This window comes from Streptopelia decaocto, assembly GCF_964273445.1.
Source record: "Streptopelia decaocto genome assembly, chromosome: 25".
NCBI lineage: Eukaryota > Metazoa > Chordata > Aves > Columbiformes > Columbidae > Streptopelia > Streptopelia decaocto.
In genome coordinates this window covers 1,587,637-1,609,436 of record NC_138680.1, presented here as the reverse complement: position 1 = coordinate 1,609,436, position 21,800 = coordinate 1,587,637, and the positions used below count along the sequence as shown (strand labels likewise).

The following is a 21,800-nucleotide window of genomic DNA, read 5'->3' as shown; positions in this document are numbered from 1 at the left end:
GGCGTACGTCTCTTCTGGTTCAGGGTGCAGCCAGTTTGGAGTGCAGGACCCCTCTGGTTTGGGGTGTGGTCATTTTGGGGTGTATGGCTGGTTCACGGTACGGATCCCTCCTATTTTGGGCACAGCTGGACTGGGGTGCACGGTTGGTTCGGGACGCAGGTATCTCCCAGTTCAGGGGACAGCTGGTTTGGGGTCCATAGCTGGTTAAGGGTGCAGGTCCCCCCCGATTTGGGCACAGCTGGACAGGGATTCACAGCTGGTTTGGGCACAGCTGGACTGGGGTGCACAGCTGGTTCAGGTACAGCTGGACCGGGATTCACGGCTGGTTTGGGGTGCAGATTCCTCCCGATTCAGGGTACAGCCAGTTTGGGATGCAGGTCCTGCCCAGTTCAGGACTGGAGCAGGATGCGGATCCCTCTCGATTCAGCACTGGAGCAGGATATGGGATGCAGGTCCCTCCCAGTTCGGGATACAGGTCCCTTCCAGTTCACAACCGGTTCGGGATGCAGGTCCTTCCCAGTTCAAGGCGCAGTCGTTTCAGGATGTGAATTCCTCCCAGTTCAGAACCAGAGAGGGATGCAGATTCTTCCCGGTTCGGATGCAGGTGCCTCCCAGTTCAGAGCTGGAATGGGATGTGGGATGTGGATCCCTCCCGTTTTGGGGTGCAGCCTGTTGGGGGTGCAGGTCCCTCCCGGTTCGGGGTGCAGCTGGTTCAGGGTGCGGGTTCCTCGCGGTTCGGGGCGCAAGCCGGTTCGGGGTGCAGCCGGTTCGAGATGTGGGTCCCTCCCGGTTCGGGGTGCAGCCGGTTCGAGATGTGGGTCCCTCCCGGTTCGGGGCGCAGCCAGTTCGGGGTGCGGGTCCCCCCGGCTCGGTACCGCAGCGGGTTCGCGGTGCAGCCGGTGCCGCGGTCCCGGCTGCGGCGGGTGAGGCACGATCGGGGCTTTTATGAGCGGCTCGGGCGGTGCCAGCGAGCGATGGGCAGAGCCGGCATGGAGAGACCTCCCCTTGTCCCCCCCGTCCCCTCCCTCTGTCCGCCCCCGTCCCCTCCGTCCCCATCCCGCTCCTCTCAGCTTGTGGAACCCCCAGGTTTCCCTGCACCCCCCATTTTCACACCTCCCACACCCACCCATTTTCACCCCTTTTCCACCCCCTTTGCCCTCCAAACCTTGCCGTGCTTGCATCCTTTAAGGGAAGCGCCGGGGCTAAACGTGCTCTAAAAAATCACTGCGAGTTTAAAACATGCTGATAATTGTAAAGCAGGTCCCGTTAGGCTGGCGAAACCTTCCCCGCAAAGAGTCTTTTTCTCGCATGAATAAGCTGTTGGAGTCTAATTAAACCGCAAACAGAGATTTAGCACCTTCCCACAGTCCAGGCTGATAATATCGACCAGACAGGGGTGATTTTAACTTACTCCTCTGGTGTTTTTATTGGGCAAAAAAATACCGACTGTGTTGCTGCCTGCCAGGAGGAGCTGCTTTTCCATCGGGAAATGCAATTCCAGTGCAATGAAGAGGAAAATCGCCTCGGAAAGCTGAGCGTGTCCCTCCGCTTTGCTAAAGGATGCTCCCAAATCGCAGCCTCCCAAATGGTCGGCAGAGGAGATGGGGGTAAAGCTGCAGCTCCCTGAAAACCTGGACAAATTCGGGTTTGAATTGCGCAGCCGAACATCGCCAAGGGAGGATGCTGGGCCCTCAGGGGCTGGAAATCTTTAAACCCCACCACCAGGTCAGTTGTTGGAGTGAGACTGAGCTTTTTAAAGCTGGGTTGGGTGAAGGGGGAGATATATTTTAACCAGGCAGCGCTGAGGGGTCGGGGCCGGTGGCTGAGGGCTCTGCCCTTACCCTGGACCGCTCGATGGCAGCATTGCTTAAAAATGCAGGAGGAAGGATGGGCGAGCGGGGGGGAAGCTCCTGATGGGGGCATTTCCAATTCTCCCCCCCCTTCCCCAGGCTGGTTTGGGGTTTTGCAATAAATTTGGCAAAGGGTGAACCACAAAGGGACACCCTGGCAGGTAGCAGCCCCCCCCAGTAAATCCTTTCCCACCCAGCAAATCCTTTCCTACCCTAGCAAGCCTTTTCCTACCCTAATAAACCCTTTCCCACCCCAGTTAACCCTTTCCTACCCTAGCAAACCCTTTCCCACCCTAGCAAACCGTTTCCCACCCTAATAAACCCTTTCCCACCTCAGCAAACCCTTTCCTACCCTAGCAAACCCTTTCCCACCCTAATAAACCTTTTCCTACCCTAATAAATCCTTTCCCACCCTAATAAATCCTTTCCCACCCTAATAAATCCTTTCCCACCCCAGTAAACCCTTTCCTACCCTAGCAAACCCTTTCCTACCCTAGCAAACCCTTTCCTACCCTAATAAACCCTTTCCTACCCTAGCAAACCCTTTCCTACCCTAGCAAACCCTTTCCTACCCTAGCAAACCCTTTCCCACCCCAGTAAATCCCCTCTCACCCCAGTTAACCTTTTCCCACCTCAGCAAACCCTTTCCCACCTCAGCAAACGCTTTCCTGTTCCCTCCATCCCTAAATTGCCCCAAGCTGGCAGCATCACCCCAAGGATGCTGCAGAAAGGGCGCATCCCACCTCCTGCCTCAGTTTCCCCATTAGGAAAAAGGCGGCAACACCTTTGCTCCTGTTGAAAAGAACCGTCTGCTTTTCTTTTTTCTTTCTATTTTTTTTTTTTTCCTTGTGCTGCTGCCGTGCAAGGAATTGAAATGCAGCTGATGTCTGGAGCGACGCAGGCTCTGGAAGGGGCGTGTGTGTATCGACACGTTCAGGTCGCTGGTCTGGGGGACATTTCACCCAAAGGGGACGTTTTCTTTTAACTAGGCAAAAAAAAAAATCAATCCTAGTACAGAAACCTGCATGAGGGAGAACAGATGTATTTATTGCTCGGCGCAACCAGATTATTGCGAGCTTTTGACAACTAATTAATGCTTGCGCGTTCCTGAAGATGCCAGCGCTATTCTGAGCGTGAACACACGGATTATTCCAACAAACCCCCTCCTTCCTTTCCCTGAGGATGCTCAAATGCCTTCATATCCATCCTCAGCCCTCCCAGAGCGCAGAGAAAGGCTTTGGAACTGCCAGCCAGAGCCTTTTCCTGTTGTATTTTTGGAAGGATGGAACCTCTGACGCTGGAGGTTTCCCAGCAGAGCCCCCGGGGCCGGCGTAACATCAAACATACGCCAAGCGCCGTCGCCTGGGAGGAAAACCGTCTGTGTCCTTCAGGGAAATGTCAGAAATGGGGGTTTTGCAGCTTTGGAGGTTTCGGCTCCTCCACCCACCCTGGCCCAGGGGTTGGAACCTGTTTCACAAAGCTGGTGATGGGTACGAGGTTTGTCACCTCCTGAAAACGCCACAGCTCCTCAACAACAAATATCCCTTTGGGGAGCAAACCGTGAGCTGCTGGGGGAGCTGGTTTTGTGGCTTTTGGGTAAAATAAGCACAGGTGGATCAAGCTCTGCTTTAAATTTGGGGTACAGCACTTGTAGCCAGCAAGGAAATAATGTCTTTTCCTAAAACAGCTGGAGCCAGAAGGGAACATCTGTCCTGGCGTATCCATCAAGCAGAAGAGACAGCGAGGAGCCGCACAAACCGTTTTCCAGGGCACCGAGCAGCGGCCAAGCTGCTCCTTGTGGTTAATTTGGAAATCACCGAGTCTAAAAGCCCAGAAACAAGCTGCCTATTGCAAGCCAGGCTGCACAAGCATGTGCAAGTGCAGCCTGGGGGCTCAATTGAGCGTATCTGAGCTTTCCTTTGGGGTTGTGTTTTGCAGGTGGTTGGTATTTGGCAGGTTGGGGTGGTTTGTTAATTAAATCCGGCTCCCAGGTGGCTTTGTGCTGCGTGTCCTTGTGCTTTGGAGACTCAAAAGCAGGGGGATGGATGTCGTGTGGCTCCAAACTGGGGTGTCTTTGCTAAATGTAAGTTTGATTTATGGTTTGTTGTTGTTGTTGTTTTTAGCAGGAGGTGGGTGATGCTTCTTATTGCGAGCAGCATGAGATGGGATTTATTTCCCTGCAGAGGTGCTGGGTGGTGAAGATCCTCCATTTAGGGCTGGTATTAAATCTTTGCAAAGCCCTTCAAAGCACTTTTTAAAGTTCACTGACCTTGCAGAAGGCACGTGTTAAATGTTTTCCTTAGAAATGAGCTTTTTGAGGATGTTTCGGTTGATTGTGCGCTCTGGAAGTCACATCCTGCCCCACCAAGAGTTGTGACACGGTGACAATCACCAACGCGACTCCAAAACCGGTGAATAAGGCAGAGCCACGTGTTTGCGGTTCGCTGCTACAGGCGTTTGGTGCTTCCTAGATGAAGGGAGCTCTCAAGGATGGATTTAAACCTATATGTGATTTTTAAGGTGCCTAAAAACTCTTGCATTACACTATCCCTTTTGCAGTAGGGTCCTTGTGCGACTGCAGAAGCTATAGGGGGGATAAGCTGGGGGGTTCTTGCAGCTCTGGAACCCCAAGGCTGTAGGTAGCGATGTGCAAAACCCCATGAATGATGCTAAAGACTTTATAACCACCAAAATCCCAACCTTAATAGATGTGGTAGTGGGGAAACGACCAGCAGAGAGAGTTGTGAATTTAGGGAGATGTGGTTTGGTCAAAAAACATCCTGAGGACCTGAGATCTACCCCAGGTTGACATAGGACAAGATTTCGAAATCCTGCCTTAGAATGAAATCAATGCCTGAAGCGGCAACAAGCTGCTTGGAGTGCAAGAGGGGAAAATAACTGGGATTATACCAAAAAAATAAGGCAGACCCCCACTAACGAAGTAAAATATGGGGTTGCGTTTGCTGCTGTGCTGTATGTGACACTAAGATCAGCAGGAGAAGGAAAATCCTGATGCAGGAAGGGCTGGTAGCAGGTTCCTGAAGGAACCAGCCTGAATTTTTAGTGATGGCTTTGATTTATTAACTGCACCTGCTGTGAATGCTGAAATACCCCTGGCTGGGCTGAGCAGCCCTCACCTGGTTGTACAGAATTATTTGCTCATTTAATCCAGCTTGTGTTAATTTTGTGGCTTACTTTAAACACAGGTTCTCACCAGCAACACTTGACTTGGCCCAAAGTGGTTCCTGCTGCAATTTCTTTTTCAATTTCGCTTCCCACCTCCTTGGAAGATGCCTGAGGGGGTTCATTGCAGGGTTCGTTCCTCTCCATCCCCTCACTTGCTTTCTTTATTCTCCACATCAGGTGGAAGAAACCTGAAGCTAGGCTTAACTATTATTTTAGGCTTGGCATGCCCAACCTAAGCAAACGCTTTGGCTGTGTGCGTGGGTGAGTAAATCCCTCTTTGTGCTCTTCAAAAGCCTTTGTGGAAGTTCAAAAGCTTTTTCCTCTCTGCTTTGAACTTCAGAGCTGGTGCTTCAGCACTTTGGGGCAGGATTTAGGGCAGAAAGCATTTAGTCTGGACCCAGGAACAGCTGCTACCTGCCTTGCCGTACAAATCCTGGCTCATTTCATTAAACTGAGCTGCCCAGCAGTCATCACTACCCTGTTTCCCTGAAAATAAGCCCTACCCTGAATATAAGTACTAGTGTGATTTTTGAGGATGCTCCAAATATAAACCCTACTCCAAAAATAAGCCCTAGTTACAATTCATTAAAAATCAATTTAAATAATGTCCAGGCAGCTGCACATGTATAAAAGTAAAATTAATTGGTGATAGAAGGCAGCAGGACAGGTGTGACAGTATGTGATGACACGACTATATTTGAAGAGATGTTGCTTTTTTGTTCAAGAATAAATGTGGGTTGTTGCTCATGGAAAAATAAGACATCTCCTGCAAATGAGCCCTAACGCATCTTTGGGAGTAAAACTTGATCTAAACCCCTGTCGTATTTTCAGGGAAACAGGTTGGGATGGGGATGAGCCTGGAGCAGCCATGACCTCCTGCAAGAAGAGCGAGAAGGAGGGACAATTCGCTCTGGAAATGGTGGTTTTGTCACTCACTGATGCACTGCAGAGGAATCGGAAGCATCAGAAGGGAAGGGTTTTCCTTTGCCTCTTGGTGATGCTGCTCAAGGGGAAAAAAACAGCTAATAGGGTCAAAACTATCCTTTGTGCGGGTTCGAGGGATGGAGGAGTTGGAGCCTCAATGTGCTGGAGTCCTCCGGCATCTTTTGCCCCAAATAGAGCGATTTCTCATGAAACTGAGAAGCGGAGGTGGCGTTTGCATCGCCCCAAGTGCCGGACACCTCCAGACAGGTTGTATTTCTCCCTGACAGCTTGTTCCTTGATTTCTCCCTCCTTTTTCAGAGCCTCCTGCTGCTCTTTGACATGTCTTCAGCCCAAAATCGCCGAAGCCTGACGCAGGTGTCTTAGCAACGCTCCCGACCTCGCCGGTGTGGATGGTGGTAAAACAGAGACCTGGCTCGGAGGTGTGTTTGAACCCCAGGGGAGACGCGTTTCCTTCTCTTTCTCCCCCCAAAAAATCTGGGAACTGCTAGATTTGGGTTTGTCCCATTTGTGCGTCGTTGCACTTGAAACATGGATTTGGTTTTGCTAGGAAATGACCTGTAGTTATGGGTGAGATCTTCTTGGGTTGTAAATCAAATCAGACTTGGTGTTTCTGACTGTGCTGTCTCTGGGCTCTTCGTGCTCATCTTCCTCTTAGATACTTGCCCACGGTGTTGGGTTCTGGTCGCTCTCTGGTTTGTATCTAAAAGCTGAGAACCATGGGCTCTCTGGACGAGCCATAAACTGTTTTTTCTCACCTATTTCTCCCCCTCCACTCAGGTTTCCGTGTCAGGTTTCCGCCCTCAACTGCAACGCAGCGGTTTCTCCTCCAGCTTCTTGCTCCAGAATTACGCGTCACATCTGAACAGCCAAAGGGGCTTTGAAGGACCTGCTGAGATGTGGATGGGCTGAAGGATGATGTGATTGATGGTGTCCAGCTCCGGAGAAGCCCAAAGTGTCGTGTCTCAGCAGGAAACCTGCCTGTCAGGCTTTGAGGTAGGTCATAAGGATAGAGGGCTCAACCAGAGACCAGCAAGAGGAAAACTGGGGAGAAAAAGGCTTTTTATTTCCTCCCTGGAAGAGCTGACAGCACCAAGCCCAACACCATAGAGTTGCACGAAGAGTCAGTTGAGAGCAAACCCTTGCAAACACTAAATAAAAATAGTCCTGCGTGAGTCTTGTGGCTCACAAGTGGCTCTGACAACTCTTGGAAATGGGGTGAATTTATCAGCGGGTTCGTAAAGTTGATTAACACTTCTTGCCTGGGGCTGGTGAGCCCCGGCAAACTCCATCCAGGTGACGGTTGCAGAGGAATTTGTTTGGCAAACGCTTCTCACAGCTCCAGTTCTTGCTCGCCGTGTAAAAAAAGACGGCGGCGATACCGTCTTCATGATATTCGTGGTTACCAACCATGGCCTCCTCCGGTAAAATCCGCTCTGCTCACTGTCATTGAATTAATGAGCTGGGCCCTAACCAAGCAGTAGCTAATTAAACTATTTTAAATTCCCAGAAGCTCTAAATTCATCCTCTTTGCAAGGATGTGATATTAAGTGAGATTCAGATCAGCTTTCGCTAGAGGACTCGAGAGAGAAGGTTATTTCCATACAAAACGTCAACCTTGTAACCCTGGGGGCCGGAGAGATCGAGCTGTGCAAATAAAAGCAGCAAGAGATGCTTTTAGCTGAGGAATATGCAGCTTTTTCGCATGCAAACCACTGATTCTTGTTTTAATGGCTCTTTTTTTTTAGTGTGTGGTTTAATTGGCTGCGATTCTACCCCCAAAATAACTGCAAAAAGCCCTTTTTCCTCTGCAGATCCATTGCCTGTGTGTATTTTGTCTCTAGCTCCTGGTTGGGATTTCTTACTGTTATTTCATGGTGGAAATAATTTAGGCTGCTGCGAAACAATCTTCTAGGAGATAAAATGGGTTTTTTATGGTGAGTGGTGGGGAAAGGGACATTTGTTGGGTACACTGGAGGCAATAGAGGATCTGAGGATGTGTGGGAAGGATAACGTCCTGAAATGAGGGCTAAACAGCCTCAAAAGAGATGCTGGAGCTGGAGAAGAACCAGAGTTTGGGGTGGGTTTGTGTTACAGAGCTTCTAATTGCCAAGATGCCGAGGCTGGATGTGTTGAGATGAATTTGGAGTGAGTTCGTAGCAAAAGGGCCACGTGGATTGGAAAACACTCCTCTCCAGCTGACATTTGAGGGGATAAATTGTCAAGAAAAGTTGCCCAAAGTGCTTAGCGTGAGCTAAACCACACCTTGCTCTCCGGCTGCTTCCAAAAGAACCGCTTCATCCATTTTTACTGCGGTCGTTCCTCCTTTTCCTCCTCCCAAAATGCAGTTTATGCTGATGACTGTAAATAAGTCCAGCCTGAAATTCGGTTGAGGTTGTATAAGCGCGGCCGGGGATGCATTGACCAAATTGAATGAGAGGTGAGCGATGGTTTTGAGGAGGGAAACGCTCATGATACGGCGCCAAACTCAATAAAAGAGAGAAAGGGGAATAATTCTTGACAGCAGCTGATGGGAAGAGAGGAATTGGTGCTTGAATTGGCGATGTGAAAAGGTGAGGAGCCACCACAGGGCAGGAATGCGTCTGGAGGAGGAAAATCAAGTGGAATTTTGCTACTGGAAATTAAATGGTGGGAGTTTCTGTCTTTTTATTTCTCCTCCAAATCACTGATGGGAAGCCAGGAGGGAATCGAGGTGATGCTCTGAGGGCAGAAGGTGCAGCGAGTGAATTAATTAAGGAAAAAAAGGAAAGCAGCTCGTCCCAACGTTCACTGCTATTTAATTAAAGGTATAAAACAGCGCTGAGTAGCTGGAGGGAACAAATCCGCTCCTGATGCTCTATAACGTTAGCCCGTTGTCTCCGTGCCCCAATTATTCACTATTTTGCACCGAGAACCAGTAGGAAACGCTTCCAGAGCACAAAGTTTAACCCATAGCCAATTAAGTGCCGGATATCTATGGCTGGGGGAGATTTGGGTTGAAAAATGGTTGAGGATCGTGTGGTTTTGGCACATTTGTGAAGATTTTGCTGTTATTGCCGCTGTCTGCTGAGAAAAGCTTTTTTGGAGGTTATAACATAGCGCCAAACGTGCAGCGTTTGGGGGATTTAAAGCACAATAAGTTGTGTTTGGCACGCGATTAAGCTGCGCTTAACACGAGCAATTCTGGGCTGGGTATTAGGAAAAGCAGGAGCCGCCCGAAGGAATAAATCCATTTAAAATGGGGTTTGTTTGGGTACGTCAGGCTGCTGGGGCAAATTTTTGGGGCAAACTAGCTGGCTTCTTTGTAGGAAAAACTTGGTTGAATTAAAGAAAGAATCAAAAATGATAAGTTTTATTGATTTGCTGGCCACTCTTCCAGCTTCTTTGCAAACCCTTTTTCTTTTCCACCACAGCCCTTGCAAGTCATGGGCATCTTGAGATGGGAACTTTGGGGACCTGTGATGAATTTAACAACATGTAAAGGGCTTGCGGGGGGCTGGAAATAAACCCTTTATTCCTACAAACAGCCTCTCAACCAAAGCCACAAAATACAGGAGCCCAAAGGTTCAGATGCTCTCGCTGGAGGTGAAGGAAGCTGTTAAATCTCTGCTTCCCACAAGCTTTTAATCTATTTATTTTATTCTCTTGAGGGCTTTCTTGATAGGAAGGTGTCAGGTCCTTTTGAAAAGCTCAAAGCATCACCAGCCACAACCTGCAGCAACACTGGAGACCAAAGAGAAGCTGAAAACGTCTTTATTTTTGTACTTAAAAAGAGATCTTGGGTCCTGTGGTATCGGCAGTGAGAGCTGTGGCAACGCAGCTCCAGGCTAGGAGGGATTTATTGATATTTTCCCTGTACCAAACACCAAGAGCATTTTGGGGTGGGCGATCTGTGGGATTTTGGGGGGGAATTGCTACAGCTTTAGCAAAACTGTTCTTAATATTTAGGAAAAGGTTGCTGAGTAGCTTCTTTAAGCCCTCGCTGAGGCAGAGAAGGAGCAAGACGCGAGGAGGAAAACTGAACGGGTGCAGAAGCAGAACGTGGTGCAAACTCAGCCCCTCCGGTGACAGCATTTTAATCTCACAAACTCCTGCCTCGAGCATCGACAGAAGGAAAAACTCTCCGGTTTGGCCCCCAAAAGAACAGCCGCATTCCGCTCGCTATAACTCTTTGTTACGGTGAGAGCCCCGCGCGCGTTTCTGAGCGTTGGCCTTTTATTTATTAAATGAGAGCTTTATTTCGACCCAGCGACGGCTGCCAGAAGCGCTCGAAATGAAGAGCGGAGATTATCCGTAACGCAAACAGCCCTGCTTTCCAGCCTGGGCGCAAATGAAATGAAGTCGGCTAAATTAGATGATCGCCCCACGCAATTGAAACCCAAATACATCTTGCTGGGGTCGCCTCTCTTCTTTCCTCCTTGTGGCGTTTTTTAGGCGTTGATTTGTGTGTTTGCAAGAAGATAGTGTGTTTCCAAGTAATTAAAAGCTCGTTAGGGGATGTGCTTCGTGTGGATCGTTGCTGTGATGGTGGGAAACAGTGCAGAGCTGTCGGGAGGATGCGTTATCTCCTGGAAAGGGGAATTTAGGGATAATTTGGGGGGTGGATTTTGGTATCTGGGCTCTGTGCAAATCTCCAGCTTCATGCACATCTTTTCTGAGTGGTTTTCAGCTCGACTCTTCACAATCCAGCGGTTGCACCGCGTGGTTTGAGCATCGCAACCGTCGCTTGAGATGAGCAGAAAGGTTTTGGCTGTAAATGAAGAGGGTTTGTTCACTGCTGGCCCTGAATTCCCAGAGAAAACTCCTGGCTCCGTTAGGCTTTCCTGCAGCGCGCCTCTATTTTTTGGCTCTGCCAAAAAAAACCACCGGTTATAAATAGTCGAGCGGCGCAACTAAACCCTGGGATTCCCTCCTTAAAAGCATTTCCGAAGGGAGTTTGAGAAATTGCCAGATTTTGGGTGTTGTCAGACGAGCGCTGTTGTTTCCGGGCGGGTTGTGCTTTCATGTGCTTTGCTTTCCAAAGAGAAGGTGCTTGGATTCCATCCAACGGGAAGCGGCGCCGAGACGCTGTCCTTGGAGATCCCGCCCGCGGAGACACCTCGAAGCGAGTCTGAATTTCCCATCTAGTTCTTTTTAGGGTTGTAACGAGTCCAAGAAACGCCACCGTGTCTTTGCTGGAAGCTTGTGGATGGAAGTAAAACGGCTTTTAGCTGCAAATTTGCCATTGTGGGGGAAAAAAGGTAAAAATTCCCTTGTGTGTTGGGATGGGGTGATGGCAAAGGTACCTACCAGCATCTCGATGCGATCGTGGGCTTTGCATCCTCTTGATTAGATAATTGTATCATGAGCAGCTCCCACAACTGTCAGGTTGGATAAAGCTCCTGAAGGCAAGAAATAAAAAAGACCTTAATTATTATTTCTGTGCTTTTGACCTCAGGAAAGGCTGTGGGAATGGGTAAGGATGGAAAGAGAGGCAGCAACAGGCAGAGGATGGAGATCGTGGGGGGGTTGATTTCTAAACGCACAGTCATTTTTTTAATGCTTTTCACTTAAATTTTGACTTCTGAAGAAGCGCATATAGCGGATGTTGCATTGATGTTCGGATCCCTTGGTGCCGCACTGGGGTTTTGGGCTGGCGGAGCCGCTCTGTCCTTGGCCAAAATTGCCTTTATTTCCTCCGTTTGTGACGGTTCTTCTTTATTCATTGGGTTCCTCCCTGCGGTTGCTGATTTTCCTGCAGCGGTTGAATCATTTGTGTGATAAGTTCAAGCTGAGACCAGCACTGGAAGAAATATATTTAAGGCAAAATATCACAGAATCCCAGAATGTCAGGGATTGGAAGGGACCTTGAAAGATCATCCGGACCAATCCCCCCATGGAGCAGGAACACCCAGATGAAGTTACACAGGAAGGTGTCCAGGCGGGTTGGAATGTCTGCACAGAAGGAGACATGGAGACAATGGCTGCAAAGCCCCAAATTTTGGCTGTGAACTCCCAAACTTTGGCTGCAAACTCCTAAAATTTGGCTGCAAAGCCCCAAATTTTGGCTGCAAACGCCCAAATTTTGACTGCAAACCCCCAAATTTTGCTGGCAAGGCTCTACATTTTGGCTGCAAACCCCAATTTTTGACTGCAAACCCCCAAATTTTGGCTGTGAACTCCTAAAATTTGACTGCAAACCCCCAAAATTTGGCTGCGAACTCCTAAAATTTGGCTGTGAACCCCCAAATTTTGGCTGCAAACCCCCAAATTTTGACTGCCGGGTGATATTGAGTGATTTGAACGATCCCTGTTGGTCCCGAGCATGAAACACCGCCTGAGTCATTTCTTCCTGTGGTTAATGATTGTCTACTCATGATGCTGCCAGAACTGGGGTCACGTTAATGATTAAAACCCTAATTAAGGGCTGGTTCGTTCCCCACGTGCAAAATGACTATACGACCTTCCCCCAGCTCCACCAGCATTGCCAGAGGGGGACATATATCCAGGAATAAACCCCACGTTGTTCCCATCACTCTGAGAGCGTCGTTAAATAGAGAAAAATACAAAGTCCTGTTTAAATTCGGACTGCAAAACTTATTCAATTCACCGTTAAGCTTTTTAAAAGCGATGCCCGATTATCCCTCATGTCCGGTGTTATTTATCCATTAGGGAGATGGCAGGAAAAATAAATGGGTGATTTAAGGGCAGCTCCTGTCTGTTCGTCTCCGAGATGCAAACAGCGAAGCGTCCGTGTGCGTTTGCGCCGCCGGAAGGACGTTTATTCTTTATCGTCTCTTTTGCAGAACAGAGCGCACCGATTAGATTTTATTCATTTTGGAAAAAGAAAAAAAGTAATATTTAAAAATTCTGGACTTGTAGTGAAGGGGTTTGATCGTCATGGGGAAAACAGGGAATTCGTGGTGCAGGACCTGCTGCTGCTTTTGCAAACGTGTCTGAATTAGGGGAGTTTGAAGGGGAATGGAAATAATGCCCAGTTCACATGTGGGACTGCGGTCTGCAGCAGCTCAAGCTGCAGAAGTGATGGGTGCTCCCCCTTTTTCTGGGTGCTTCCCATTGCTGGGTGCTCCCTATTGCTGGGTGCTCCCCTTTTGCTGGGTTTTCCCTTTTTCTGGGTGCTCCTTTTTGCCGGGTGCTCCCCTTTACTGGGGCTCCGCATTACTGGGTGCTCCCCTTTGCTGGGGCTCCCCATTGCTGGGTGCTTCTGTTTGCTGGGTGCTCCCCTTCAATGGGTGCTCCCCTTTTTTCTGGGTGCTCCCCTTTTTCTAGGTGCTCCCCCTTGCTTGTTGCTCCCCTTTGCTGGGGCTCCCCTTTTTTCTGGGTGCTCCCCTTTTTTCTGGGTGCTCCCCTTTTTTCTGGGAGCTCCCTTTTTCTGGGGGCTCCCCCTTTTCAGGGTGCTCTCTTTTTTCAGGGTGCTCTCCTTTTTTTGGGTGCTCCCTTTTTTTTGGGTGCTCCCCTTTTTTTGTGTGCTCCCCTTTTTCTGGGTGCTCCTTATTCTAGGTGCTCCCCTTTGCTGGACGCTTCTCTGCATCTTCAGACACCATCTTTCCCAAGCTCCTCTTATTGTTCATTTTATTAAACCCCACTTTTCCGCTCTCTAATGTTACTTTTGTACAGCCACACAAACACTTCCCGGAGCCATTTGCTCTCCCGGTGCCGGTTTCCTCCTCCCCACACCTTTACTTTGAAGCGTTAAACCCCACCAAGCCCGGCTCTAATAATTTCTCTTTCCTTCCCCCTATTCCCGCAGCTGAAGGTGGTGTCCAAAGGAAGGTTTTACACACAGTAGCAAGTTACAACAGGTAAATCTGGACGTTGTTCTCCAAGCAACTACTCGGGGGGCACTTCTGCTGGATTTGCAGCTGCCGCTTCACCCTTTGCTGCCGCGGAGCTCCTGGGATGGCTACAGGATTGCGATGAACTCGTTCAGCACACCAGCGAGGGTGGGAGATCCCGATTACAACGCATTTGCTGTTAAAAATTTGCTAGAGGTCCAACTGCGCGCTGATTTTTGGCGTGATTTTTAGAGCAAAACCAAGCGCCGAGCTCAAGAAAGGGTTAACGGCGCCGCCGCCGCTTCCCTCTGGCTGCTCTCTGCTCCTGCCAGGCGGAAGCTGGAGCGAACAGTTCAAGTTCAAGGCTTCTCTGTGTGCATGTCGATGCTTTTTCGGCTCCCCGGCCGGAGCGACAACGATGCCTCAAGGCTCCGAGTGCCGAAATTCCCACCTTTACTACTACAGCATCAAATTCGCTCTGTCCACCTACGCCACCCTCTTCTCGGTAGGTGCTCCGCTCGCTTTTCCGTCCTTCCTGCTGCTTCCCCTCACCCCTGGGGGCTGGATTTTCCTTTTCAATGTCCAGATTTCCCCTCCCAAAGCGTCAAATCCTTGTGTTAAAACCCCCGTGCTGCGCAACCCCTGTGCTTGGTGTTAACCGGCTCCAAAAGGGGGTAATTTTAGGGGAAACTGTGTTTTTGGTGGATTTAAGAGCCACCCCCCTGTGGTTACCCTTCCCCAGAGCTTCTCTCGCAAATCTCTTGTGCCAACGAGTCGTGTTTCGAGGTATTTGGAGCATAAATGTTGAAATTTCACATTTTCACCGTGCAGGCACCCATGGGGTGATGTTACAGGCCGGATTCCCCCTTGCTCATCTTGTCCGTTGTCTTTACATCATTCAATAAGGACAAGGCATGAAAGCAGGCACGGAGTGGTGGGTATTTCAGCCACGTTGCTTATATTCAAAGGAAAAAATACAACTTGTTTTCAAGCAGTTTCGAACCATCGGTCAGTGCGAAGCTTCCCCAGCACCTGGAGCACATGTTGGAGCAGGGGAGCAAGATATTCTCTGTTCCTTTAGGGTCTGTGCATCCTCAAGATACGAATTTAGCATCTTCCCAGGGTTCATCATGCATAATCCAGTCCGTATTTACAGATATTTCATTTTGAGGTTTGAATAATCCTCTCTGCCCCGTGTGCGGGGCGTGAGTATCGGTATGTGGATCTCATTGTGCCGGTGTAATTGCAGAACTATCTGCTTGAGTTCCCAGGCAGGCTGTGAATGGTAAACAGGGTTACAAGCAGCGCTTGAAAACACTTTTTATTTCCTTATTTATTTTGTTTTACAAATGAATGAGCTCATTGGGAGGGCAGTGGTGAAACCCGTTGTCTCACTGTGCCAAATGACTTGTGCCTGCCCCAGGGCACGAATAAGAATAAGAAAAAAGGGTCTTTTTGTCGAATATCTTACTGGTTTTCTTGTGACAGGATCCCGAGTGGGGTGCCCAGCGAGACCAAAAAACTCTGCATTTCTTACCCCATTTGTGGCTGCGGTTTGAGTTTTTTGGGTAAGGACAGCACGATGTTTTTATTCACAAAGTTAATCTTTGGGAAAACCCGTCCAGGTGGTTTTGATTTCTCTAAAGAGCCGAGTTTTGCTCATTTCGAGGTTTCCCCGACGCCTTTAAGAGGCCGCAGGGCTGACCTACTTCTGGCTCATTTGCACTTGTCGCCGTATTAATTCACCGGGGCTGCCGAACCATTCAAAGCCTCGTCAAGCAGACGTGACCGGGGCCTCGTTTTGCAAACACGCTCGATTAAAAGAAGAATAATTGTTTAGGAACTTCTTGCGTTGCGTGAAGGCTTCGAAAATTTAAGCCCATGGGTGAAAATTGGGTGGAATACAACGTGAGTTGGTTGACTGTGAAGGATTGAGGATGTTTTTAAGCAACACACGTGTCCATCCTGAAAACCCTTCTTGGTGTTTCTCCCAGGTTCATTCCATGCACTTTCCTCTTCCCTCCCTCGTATCTCAGATGGATTAATTAATTAAGAAAGTGGTTCTGATTGGCAGGCAGGAGGAACGGCAAGGATTAGCGTGATATGCGTTAATATCTACCCCCCGCCTTCACATCCAAGTGTATTTCCCGGGACGCCGCCTGAGAGATAAACATGAAATCAAACCAAATCCCAACCCACCAGCCTGGCGCTTAAAATAGAGTCGAAAAATGAAACCGTGATTAAAAGCCCGTTATCAGAAACAGGCCCGTTTAGTTTCAAATAACTAAAACGTCTGTAAAACATCACGAGTCTCAATTTCATTTTCGGAGAGATTTCAGTTCTTTGATAGATGAGATGGAGCCTGGAAGCGGACACTGATTGATGGACGTTAACGAACTACTAAAATGCACCAGAAATAGCGCCCAGCGGAATAGAGGAGAAAAATTCAACTCCCAAAAAAGCGAAGGAAAAAATCACCTCCCAAAAAAGCAATAAAATAAGGATTGAATTTGGACTTGATGATCCTTGTGGGTCCTTTCCAGCTTGGGACATTCTAATTGTCGGCATGAATTAGCACAACAAACTCATTAGGAGCAATGAAGCTTTTTGGAAAGGAGAAAGCAATGGACAAGGAGCCCAAAAAATGAGGTTTTCATCTTTTTTGGAGATGTCGGCGTTTAGAGTGCGGGTATCTGTGGCCAGGAGCAAATGGTGCTTTTTGAAGCCTGGCTTTATCCCGGCATTGTTAGGCTCTCTTGTTTAATTAGAGCTGTTTCATTGGAAGGGGAGACAGCAGGGGAACGTTGTCATAAATAATCTGGTGCTTTTCTTTATGGTGCTTTTCATCCAGGGATCAAAAGCGCTTCGTAACGGTGCTGTTAGTTTGGTTTTTAATTGTTGGTGCTGGTGTGCAAAGAGAGAGCGAGTGGGGTTTGGGTGCAAGTCGGTGCTTGAGCTCAGTATAAAAATGTTGGGGTGAAATGAGCAATTTTGGGGATCGCGCTGTCTCAGGGGTTCCTGGTGTCAATGACAATCGGCCTCTGGGTCTGTCAAACCCACGGCAAGGACCAAGCTGAGCATCCAGGTGGAACGTAAAGATAGAGACAGGGATGAAAGTACAAAAGCCTAGTAAAACCTGGATTAAATCTGTTCAGCTACACCGATCCTTGCAGTTATCCATCCCTTGCTCAACCTTGAGCAAAGGGGACGTGCCGAGCGCTGATGGCGCCGTTTAGGTGGGTTTTCCGCGGCTGTTTGAGACATTTCCATCTCCACCTCTCCCTCGGCACCTCAGCTTTTCTCCCCGTTGGCGTCCTAATCCCGTCTCGCGCTTCCCTTGCAGATCCTCGGCCTCGTGATCCTGTGCGTGGGGATTTACGCCGAAGCGGAGAGGCAAAAGCACAAAACCTTGGAAGGGATCTTCCTCGCCCCGGCCATCATCCTGCTCCTGCTGGGTTTCACCATGTTCGGCGTCTCCTTCGTGGGCATGGTGGGGAGCCTCAGGGACAACCGCACGCTGCTCAAGACGGTAAGGCCGGGACCGCGCTCTCCGGACAGCCCTCGGGATGCGACCTGATCTCCTTCTATGACAAGGTGACCCAACTCTTGTAGATGAATGAAAGGCTGTGGATGTTGTGTGGACTTCAGTAAAGCCTTTGACACCGTATCCCGCAGCGCTCTCCTGGAGAAGCTGCAGCTCGTGGTTTGGATGGGTGTATCTGTGATGAATGGAGTGCTGGACCCAAAGAGTTGTGGTGAACGGAGCCAAATCCAATTGACGGCCGGACATGAGTGGTGTCCCCAGGGCTCAGTATTGGGGCCGGTTCTGTTTAATCTCTTTATCAACAGTCTGGACAAGTGGATCAAGTGCACCCTCAGTAATTTCACAGGTGACACTGAGTTGGGTGGAGTGTTGATCTGCTGAGGGCAGGAGGCTCCACAGAGGGATCTGGCCCTGGAGGGTTGGACAGACAGACATGAGGTTCTCAGGGACGTGGGTTAGTGCTGGAGTTGGGTTATGGTTGGACTCGATGATCCTGAGGGTCTCTTCCAACTGAAATGATTCTATGGTTCTATGGATCTCGGTGACGTCAAGGAGCAAAATGATTGCATCTTAACAAGTCACCACCAAGGCTTACACGGGAGTTATTTTGAGGGCTGAGTTCCCACCTCTTGTGGAGCAAAGTCTCCACAGTTAAGTTCATTTTAGCCCTGGCAATGCCAATAGAAAAGAACTTCATTTCCTTTTGCAAGTGGGTTCTTAGAGGGAAAATTTACCTTTGAAGTGCAAAGTGGCTGAGATCCTGGCCATGAGGGCAAAGCTTTTCGCTCCTGATCTGCTTTCCAGGGTTTTTTTTGGGTTTGTTGCTCATTACCTTGCTCTGGGGTGACAGCTCGGCCTCCAGCTCGGAGCAGGAGGCTGCAAGGTTGGATAAGCTCAATTTTGAGCCATTCCCTGCATTCAGATGGGGACAAAGCTCTTCCATCCTGCTCAGCCAGGGCGAATGTCAATCAACGAGCTCCATGACGGCTCTGTCAGCTTTTCGGCTGCGTCTGACGCTCCCTCGGTGAGGAAGATGCTTTCGGATGAATAATCCGCGCTGGTCCGCGGAGCCTCCCCGGCGACACGCACGTGCCTCGCATGCCAACGGTTTGCATAACGCCTTCCTCTCCCGCTGCTTCGGCTTGATGGGTTTATTAAAATCAAACACTCCGGGTAGCTAGTGCTTTTAAAAACCACAGTATTGCTTTTAAAAATTGCTCAGCATTTGCATTTCCGATTAATCCAGAGGGGAGCCCAGATCAGAAAACCAATATTGTCTTTGCTTCTGCAGATGCAATTTTAGTGGCTTTTCCATACGTCTGGTGGGTGTTTGCGTTGCGCTCTCAAGCGTTGGTGGGGTCGAAGCTGAGCTCCATTCGAGAGCTGCCCCCACACCCCAGCCCTTTGGAGGATGCTCTCCGTGAGTGGCCAGAAATGTCCCCTCCAAGTGATATTTGTGGTGTTGAAATAGCTTAAAAATGATTTTTTAATTAATTGCCTATCAACAGGCTTTTTTCTTTCTCTTTGGATGCCTAATACAACCAGCGCGCGTTCACCTGGACTCGGTTATACCTCAAACATATAACCCTCTTTTCCTGTCCGTCAAAGCATCGTATTTCTTTACCATCTAAGCCTAGAAAATATATTCTGCCAAAACCATAGTGATGTTGCTTGTGGAGGATATTTCATCTCTATAATTTCTCCGCTTTTCAAGCTATTTACTATTGTGTTAAATCGATCGAGGCTTATTCCAAAGAAGGATAAATACTTCAAATTTCCGCTAATATTTTTCCTTCTGTGCTAATACTCATGAATCACGGTTAATACGCCGCTTCCGCAACTCAGACTGAATTCAGAAGTGGAAAATTGACACATCAGAGGGTAGAAAATCTCATCGGTGAAGCAACCCGGGGCGACAGGAACCCAAGCTCATTAACTGCATTTCACAGGTTGTCGGACGAATCAATTCTACAACAGGCACGGCTGAGACAAAGAAATAATCCTGCCCGTTTGTGTCGGCTTTTCCTCCCCGTGGATGCAAACAGCTTCACGCCTGCCACGGGGAATAAATAAAGCCGGTTGATAACACTTGCATCCCTTTTGGGTAGGATATAAGAACGGGATGTTCATCTTGTGTGTCGAAATATGTTGTTTTTTAGGGTTACTTGAGGCTCCTCACCCACCTTTTGTTGGCTGAGCAGCACAATTGGCTTATACGGCATTAATTATCTGTTTTCTGATAGTGGATCCAGCTCAATTCCCAGTTTTCGACCTAAAACACTGTTCCCCCCATAGATATATTCACCTTGATGGGGAATGGCACGAGGAGGAGAGTATGACAGTTTGGTAACGCCGAGATAGTAAAGATGTTCGCACAAATACAGAAGGTGTTTGTTGTCTGCGTGGAGGCAAAAACCATAATGCTGCCTTTTCTTGTCGGATATTTTCTTTACGGGATTTTTTTAGCAGCGTTGCAAGCTCCTAGAATATGAAAAGATGGATTTACAGAGCATCTCGAAGATCCTGGACCACGAGCTGGCTTTGTGCATCCACCTCTGGCTCGGGACCATATTGTGAATTCTCTGTTGGTTTTATGTTGGAATTGGCTGTGAAACGCATTAGAATTTCAACCCGTCACCCCAAAGTGGACACTTGTAAGGAATTTTAGGAGAATTTCACAGCGGGACGTCCTCTCTGGTGCAGAAGCCCCTTGAGATGTGGGACAGTAGGGGTTACTTTTGGTTGTAGAAGTTGTTTCACATCCACTGAATTTTCCTGGGAAAACTCTTGAAAATAGGTTTTGCTTTAGTGGGTTTTGTGCTTCGTTCACCTTGAGGGAGAATTTGGTGGTGCAGGGACCACAGAGGAGGGATCAGTGAGCCCCAAAAATGGGCTTAAAAATTCATATATTGATGGCAAATCAATGCGTGCAGATGTGCTGCTGCTGCTCCAACATCTGCACACACATTTTCAGGGATCCCAAGTTAACAATGAGCACAAATACCCTGAAATTCAAGTCCCTAACAAAAACTGGCTTGTCTTTTCATCTCAAAATATGGCTTATTAATCTGGAGAGCAGGCAATCAATTCCTCCCTGTTTAAGAGAAAACATTTCGATCCCTACAATAATTCATCAGGCAGCGCTTGATGTTAAATACCTTTATTTTGTTTTTCCGTGAGATGCGGTGGATGTAGGTGCTTCTTAAATCCTCATTTATCTCCGTCACTTAGTGCTGAACAGATGGGGTTTTATTTTCTTTAACCCCCTGGAGAAAAATCAACATTTCTCTTAGGAAAACCACACACCTCCTATTTGACATATTATTCCAATATCCCCCCTGCAAGGTACCACAAATTCGGGTTTTAATCTTTTCCTTCTCAGTCTTATTCTCTCCGGTCGTTACCTGTGATCGTCGTGCACAACCACATGACTCTTACTGAGCATAAACCAGATTATTGAGTCTTTAACAACCTCTCTAATAACCCGAGCAAAGTTTATTCAATAAACGCAATGCCTGCTTGCAATTATTGAGTTTATTAGACAAATTTCAGGTAAAACCTGGGGATTTTAGTTGCTAGCGGATGTAATTGGTGTTACCGAGACTTGTAGTTAATAGATGGGTTGAGAGTTTCTTCTTTCGCCATTGACATTTGCAAAGCTTGAAGAACTTTGGATATTTTGATGGAGATGTCTTGGCTTTGCTTTTAGGGGTGATTTAGTGAATAGATGGTAAAAATCAATATTTATTGCTGGGTTAGAGGCTGGAGGAGCTGGGATGGTTTGGTTTAGGATCTGGAAATGCAGTGGGACAAGCAACCGGGTTTTGCGGTTGAATCTACCCAAACTGGCTCCACTTTGTGGCTCTTTTAGAGCTGTTTTTGCTCAAAACGTGTCATATCTTCCTAAACATCCCCTGCCTGGGGGTTTGGGACCCGTGTGTTCATCCCATGGATATTTCACCTTCCAAAAAGTCAGTAAATCCCTGAATTTTCAGAGCTGGTTTTGATAGAGTCGGTTTGATTTGATGCAGAATGGAAGAGAAATAAGGGACCAGGTGCACCGAGAAATCCGACTTTCCCAGTTTTCTATTTGGTGTTTTAGGCTCTTCCTTTCCTGCCAAAATTTGTCACCAATTTGGGTTGTGACAGTGAGAGATGAGCTGTTGCTGGAGCTCTTTTGGCCTTTTGCAGGTTGTTTTTATATACATATATATATAAAAATATATATAATCAATGTAAATATACATAAAAATACTTCTAAATATAGAAATGTATATTTATATCTATATCTATTCTACATACCTATATCTATTTCCAAATAGCAACAGCAAGACGTGCAAAGCAAACTCCTGCGACCACCACCACCTTTACCATTGATTTTATTTGCTCTTTTACGCTCAAGCTCGACCCGCAACGCGACTCCCTGAGCTGGGCTTAAATTAAACCTCCCCCTCCCTCTCCAGCCCCTGATTGCCCGTGTCAATCGAGCACTGAAACGCTGGA

The 21,800-nt window shown here is 48.2% G+C and overlaps 1 protein-coding gene across 2 annotated transcripts in view; it reads left to right on the top strand.

The window, feature by feature from the left end:
* The window catches only part of LOC309450129 (tetraspanin-15-like), a 76,096-nt gene that overhangs the window by 25,638 nt on the left and 28,658 nt on the right, over positions 1-21,800 (top strand). The window contains exons 5-12 of one of the 2 annotated variants that reach the window (XM_082072794.1): positions 1,466-1,725; positions 3,974-4,065; positions 6,279-6,400; positions 6,759-6,974; positions 9,927-10,157; positions 11,106-11,218; positions 13,729-14,258; positions 17,097-17,282. In XM_082072794.1, coding sequence (XP_081928920.1) covers positions 14,172-14,258; positions 17,097-17,282 — 273 coding nt within the window. In that variant the 5' untranslated portion in view covers positions 1,466-1,725; positions 3,974-4,065; positions 6,279-6,400; ... (2 more) ...; positions 11,106-11,218; positions 13,729-14,171. The remainder of the gene's footprint in view (positions 1-1,465; positions 1,726-3,973; positions 4,066-6,278; positions 6,401-6,758; positions 6,975-9,926; positions 10,158-11,105; positions 11,219-13,728; positions 14,259-17,096; positions 17,283-21,800) is intronic. The other variant, XM_082072795.1, reaches the window with a different exon arrangement.